Source organism: Mustela nigripes, chromosome 14 (genome assembly GCF_022355385.1).
Source record: "Mustela nigripes isolate SB6536 chromosome 14, MUSNIG.SB6536, whole genome shotgun sequence".
NCBI lineage: Eukaryota > Metazoa > Chordata > Mammalia > Carnivora > Mustelidae > Mustela > Mustela nigripes.
In genome coordinates, this window is record NC_081570.1 from 71398593 (window position 1) to 71404592 (window position 6000).

The window sequence follows — 6000 nt, forward strand, 5'->3', positions numbered from 1 at the left end:
TCCCTCTCTGCCTGCCTCTCTGCCTACTTGTGATCTCTCTCTGTCAAATAAATAAATAAAAATCTTTAAAAAATAAAATAAAATAAACCAGAAATTATCCAAGCTTTTGCTTAGATTCCTTGTAAAATATCTAAAATAATACCACATAGGGATTCTAATGTTTCATTTTAACTTCTTTTAAAGTTACTTCCATTTAATTAGTTTCTCAATTAAAAAAATTCAATGAATTCATTGTTAAGCATTACTACATTTATTAATTTATTACTTTTAAAGTCCTTGAATATTTATTTATAACTTAAGGCCTTAAAAGCCATCAGACTTTGCATGTTTAACCTTTGCAACAAAAGAGTATAAAATATTTGTTTTATGCAGATTTTTGCTATGGCTGAAATTTAACAAGCTTACAAAGAGTTAACTGAACCAAATCATGGGAAGTAAAGATACAGTGGCAATAAAATATGATTACAAATTCTTTTAAACCTGCAAATGCATGATTTTAATATAAATTTAGCATAAAGTACATCTCTCTTTACAAAAAAATTTTCATCCTGTTATCCTTTTATTCAAGTGAAATGGAATAAATTTGAGGAAAAAAATTGACAGGTATGGATTAGAGATTTATTGATTCAAAAAAAATTCCAAATTTGTATAAGCTTTAAATGAATCATTTGATTTGTCTTCACTGTGTGATAAGAAGTTTTGTGAACTTTGTTTCTCCCCACTGTTTTGTATTTAGTGGTTAAACAAAGTTAATGTGTATAAACCCAGCCCTGGAGAATCTGTAATTCTTACCAGAGAAAATGACAAGTACTCTGAATACTTTTTACATTTCACCATCCAGTATTTTTTAGAGAATTAATGACATGTACGTCTTTATGTTCACTAAAAAGTCTTTGTATTTAAGATTGTACTTCAAAGGATCACGTTGTTTTGGACTCAGTTTGAAGGTATTATACTTCTTTCAGGAAAGAATTTTTACTACTTACAGCATAATTAAAAGATTTCTAAAACTGGCACTCTAAACCTTCAGCGAAAATTAAAAATCATGTACATACAAAGCTGGGAGCAAAATCCTATTTTATAAGGGCAAATATAGTTAAGTTTACAAATGACTGTAAAAAAGTCTACACTTCCTTAGAACCACAGGTGACATCTTTTTTTGATTAAAATACTTGATTTTCCACAATAAAAAGATTACTCACTTTGTTAGTTTTTTTGTGGGAGGGAGGAAGGAGGAAAGGTGGAGAGAAGTATGTGAAATCCTACTTGACTAAAAAGAAATTTTAGTTGGTAGTTTTTGTTTGTTGGTTTGGTTTAGTTTGGGGTTGGGTTGTGTGTGTCTGTGCTGTGCGCACGCCGGCCTGGGGGGCGGGGGGGGGGGGGGGATGCGTAATGAGTAAAATGACAGTTTATGAAGCCCATAAAGTCTACCTTGGATCAAGTTCAAATTCACAAACTCCACAAAGTCTACGGATTTGCCTAGAGCCACAAATAATAAAAATCAAGGCAGCATCGTCGACTCTATACTAAAAGCATGTGGTGAACTTAACCTTTACTCACTGTCCCGCTGGTTCTTCGGGAAGAAAAATCAAAAATCCCAAGGTCCTCCTCATGCCACTGTCTTAAAAACAAAACAAAACAAAAAAACGGAAAGGAAAGAAGGAAGAAAAGAAGGGAGGGAAGGAGGGAGGAAAGAAGGAAAGAAAAAAGAAAAAGGCCAAACAAGTGAACGCATTATACTAAGTAACCCGGGGCACTCAGCTGCCACTTACGTGACACTCACTTTGGCACCGGCACGTACCTGTCTGCAAAAACATACCTTATTCTTCGCTCTTAAAACAGAAGCCCAGGTAGTAAAGATTAAGACGCAAAGTGTTAGCATTCTGATTGCAAAACAACCTACCTGTTAACGTAATTCTTTGGTCTGGAGGCACAGAGAGGACTTGGCTCTCATGCATTTTCAAAGGGCCCAGATTTGGAGAGGTTGCCTGCGCTCCCGTGACTTTGGGGGGTGCCCCCCGGGAGCGACCCTTCATTCCCAAGGACAGCAGACGTCCTTTGTACATCCACTTCTGCAGCTTCTTGACTGTCACCGCGGGAGGCTTGAGAAAGGGGAGCCCCTCCTGGCCATTTTCTTTGCCGCTGCGTAGCACAGCGGACCCCGCAGGTTCCCTGAAAGGGCTTCCTGAGGAGCGGCCGGGGTCCCCGGAGCGGGAAGTCAGGAGGCCGGAGGGCGCGGCGGCCGGGACGCTGCCTCCGCTCCAGCCGTCCATCCCGCCTCCACGTGGCGGGGGCTCGTCCAGGTCTCCGCGCGCGCCGCACCTGATCCAGCTGTCGCTCGGCCACCGCTGGAAGGGAAGAGGCTTGGCACCCACCCGGAGGCTCTCGAGGCTTCTGCTGCAGGACAGCCGCATCCGAGGAGTCCGCAGGCGGCCTTTCCCCGACTCCCTCGGAGGCGACCGGGGCGGGGACACCTGCTGCCAAGGGCGGCCACCGCCTCCCCGCTGCCAGTCTTGGGGGCAGGCTCGGCGGTCCGCAGCGCCGCAGGGGGAAGGCGGCTGGCCCAGCGCCCGGGCTCCCACAAGGCAGCCGCGATCCGCCCAACCCCTGTCGCCCCGCCGCGCGCCCGAGTCAGGGGGCAGGTCGTGCATGGCCTGGATCAGCAGATAATAGGCCTCTCGCAACTGGGTCTGCAGCCTGCCTGTCTCCTGGCGGCCGCCCTCCGCCCCCGGGGAGGAGCCCGCCGCCGGGGGAGGCGGGGGCCACCGCTCCGCCTCCGCCCCCTTAGGCTTGGGCGCCGAGTGGGAGCCGCCGGGCAGGTTCTCGTAGTAGTCGGCGTCGTCCTCCCGGTCGTCCTCCTCCTCTCCGCTGCCTTCGGAGCCCGGCGGGGCGTGCAGACAGGCGCGAGGAAGCCCGCCACCCGAGGAGAAGGCCTCCTTCCCGCCGCGCTGACGAGGCCCGAGCGCTCCCCACTGCTCCGGGCGCCCTCCGGGGACCCGCGCCTCGGGAGCCCACGCGTGCGGCGACGGCGACGGCTGCTCCAGGCTCGGCCGGGCTGCGCGGGCGTGCTTACCTGGGCGGGCGTCCGGAGCACGGCCGGCGTCTCCCTCGGCAACCGCGGAGGCCGCCACGGTAGCTGCAGCGGCCGCCCGGAGCCCGAGCCCCCCGGCGGCGCGGGGGCTCCGCCTCCCCCGGAGCCTGGACAGCGTCCTTCTCAGGGGGTCCGCCATCCCTTCCGCCTCAACACCCAGGCTCGCCCCCGCTGCGGGAAGAGGACGGAACCCAGTTCGGGGAAAATCTGTGCTCGCGGAGGCGGCGGCGACGGCGGCGGCTCCCCATGACCGGCGCTGGCCCTCGCGGGCTCCTCACATACTTGGCATAACTCTGCCGCGGGAAGGGGTGGGGGAGGGCGGCGGCGCCGCAGAGCGCATGCCCCGGAGCCTCGGGCCGCGACGGGGCGCGCAGTCTGCGAGCCGCGGAGCTGCGCTCCCTGGGGTGGGCGCGGGGCGAGGCGGAGGGCGGGAGGCGAGGAGGGCCAGAGTGACCTAACGGAGACCCGGGGACCCGAGAGGGAGCGCCCAGAGGGTGGGGAGGAATGGGGCGGCGCGGGGGATAGGTAGACAGTGAAAGTTGAGGCAGAAAAAAGAATGAGCGGGAAGGCGGCAAAGTTTTGGAGAAAGGGAAAGTGCCCTCCTGGCTGCCACCCCGTCACCTTCACCCCCTGCCTATTGCCACCATTGCATGAGGCGTGTCTAAGGTAACAAGTCCCAGCTTGAGAGAAAACAAAAATCGTTTTGACGGACACAGTGTGAGTACAGGTGTATCTCATTGAGTGCAATGTGTTCTACAAACATTCCTAATCATTTTAACGACACGGAGAGCCAGCTATTTAAAGAAAATTTGCAGAGATTTCTTTTCAGTGAGGAAGAATCCTTTTGCCCCCAAAACCACCACTTTGTCCCCGTCTTTCTTTCTTTAATGAATGCATACTACCACAAAATTCTGATTATCAACCAAAACTTGTAAAATGGAGACGCAGAATAGTGCCCTGACTTTCAGCCCTCTAACACTTCATTTTAATGAAAACTTGGTTGAGAAAAAATTGGGCAAAATTGGGAAACAGTGTTAGTTGGAAATACCAACTCTCTTAAAAACATTAAATCCTGTATTCTGTGTAACAGTTGCACAGTACCTTGAGTTGCCACAGGTGAATGGACCTATCCCTGATTGGTAAGAATCATCACTGCTGTCATCTCTGATTTCAGTTACTTTTTTTTTTTTTTAAGATTTTATTTATTTATTAGGGCAAGTTGGGGAGGGGGCAGGAGAGGGAGAAGCTGATTTCCCTCTGAGCCCAAGCCCCATGCACCACAGGACTCCATCCCAGGACCCTGAGATCCTGACCTGAGCCCAGGTCAGACACTTCACTGACTGAGCCACCCAGATGCCCCCAATTACTTTTTTTTTTAATGTTTACATATTAGAAAAGGGCCTTTGTCTGATTAGCTCATGAATGTACTCCTCTAACTCCCAGCACAATACTCGCACATGATAAGAATTAAAGAAATACTTGTTGAATAAATGAATGCTTACATAACTAAATAAAAGAATTTAGTCTTGGGGCATCTGGCTGGCCCCATCACTAGGGCATGCAATTCGACCTCAGGGTGGTAGGTTGGAGCCCCACAGGCCCCATCTTGGACAGAAGTAACTTGGGGGAAAAAAAAAAAAGAATTTGGTCCTAAGTTATCCAATTTCCAAATATATTTATGTAAGTTTCATTTTCCCCCACCAGTTAAAGACCGATCTCTAAATGTGCTTTGGCATATACCACTTTCTTTAGTATCTAGTCCCTACCTCCTTGAATAATTTTACCTGCGTCTTGCATCTCCATTCACAAAAATGTTACCCATCCTTTAAGACGCCTTCTCTCAGAAGTCATCTCTGATATTTCAGAGGACATGATCTCTCATTCTTCCAAACTCCAGGAGTACTTTATTCATAGCCATTCATAGTGTATTTATTGGTTTTTGTTTTCTACAAAGTATGCCTTATCTCTCCTGCCAGAAAATTCATAAAATCCTTATGAGCAGAGACTATTTGTAATTGACTTCTGTATTCTCCACAGAGCATAAGTATAGCATCTTTTATGATAAATAAATATTTTTGAATTAATGTCAGTTTTAATTTAGAGGAAACGAACAGCTTTATTTCCAGTCTATTGCCTAACTCTCCACTAGACCATATTATATTAGTGTTGTTTTAAAATTCCCGGGACGCCTGGGTGGCTCAGTTGGTTGGACGACTGCCTTCGGCTCAGGTCATGATCCTGGATTCCTGGGATCGAGTCCCGCATCGGGCTCCCAGCTCCACAGGGAGTCTGCTTCTCCCTCTGACCTTCTCCTCGCTCATGCTCTCTCTCGCTGTCTCTCTCTCAAATAAATAAATAAAATATTAAAAAAAAAAATTCTCTTGGAGGGCGCCTGGGTGGCTCAGTGGGTTAAGCCTCTGCCTTCCGGTCAGGTCATGATCTCAGGGTCCTGGGATTGAGTCCTGCCTCAGTCTCTCTGCTCGGTGGGGAGCCTGCTCCTCTTTCTCTCTGCCTGCCTCTTTGCCTACTTGTGATTTCTCTCAGTCAAATAAATAAATAAATAAATAAAATATTTTTTTAAGTTTTTTTTTATTTGTTTACTTGACAGAGATCACAGTAGACAGAGAGGCAGGCAGAGAGAGAGAGAGGGAAGCAGGCTCCCTGCTGAACAGAAAGCCCGACGCAGGACTCGATCCCAGGACCCTGAGTTCATGACCCGAGCCGAAGGCAGCGACTTAACCCACAGAGTCACCCAGGTGCCCAATAAATAAAATATTTTTAAAAGTAAATAAAATTCTCATAGTTATGAATAAGAAATACTTTTGTTTGTTAAATAATCTTAATCCTCATCTAGGGAAATACTGTGAAATGTTAAACTATAATTTGCATGCATTACTATTTATAGTCCT

General features: G+C 48.0%; 1 protein-coding gene across 1 annotated transcript in view; it reads right to left on the minus strand.

The window, feature by feature from the left end:
- The window catches only part of SYDE2 (synapse defective Rho GTPase homolog 2), a 48090-nt gene extending 44769 nt beyond the window's left edge, over positions 1–3321 (minus strand). Inside the window, exon 1 of the mRNA XM_059375287.1 lies at positions 1904–3321. Coding sequence (XP_059231270.1) covers positions 1904–3230 — 1327 coding nt within the window. The 5' untranslated portion in view covers positions 3231–3321. The remainder of the gene's footprint in view (positions 1–1903) is intronic.
- Between the last annotated feature and the right edge of the window lie 2679 nt (positions 3322–6000).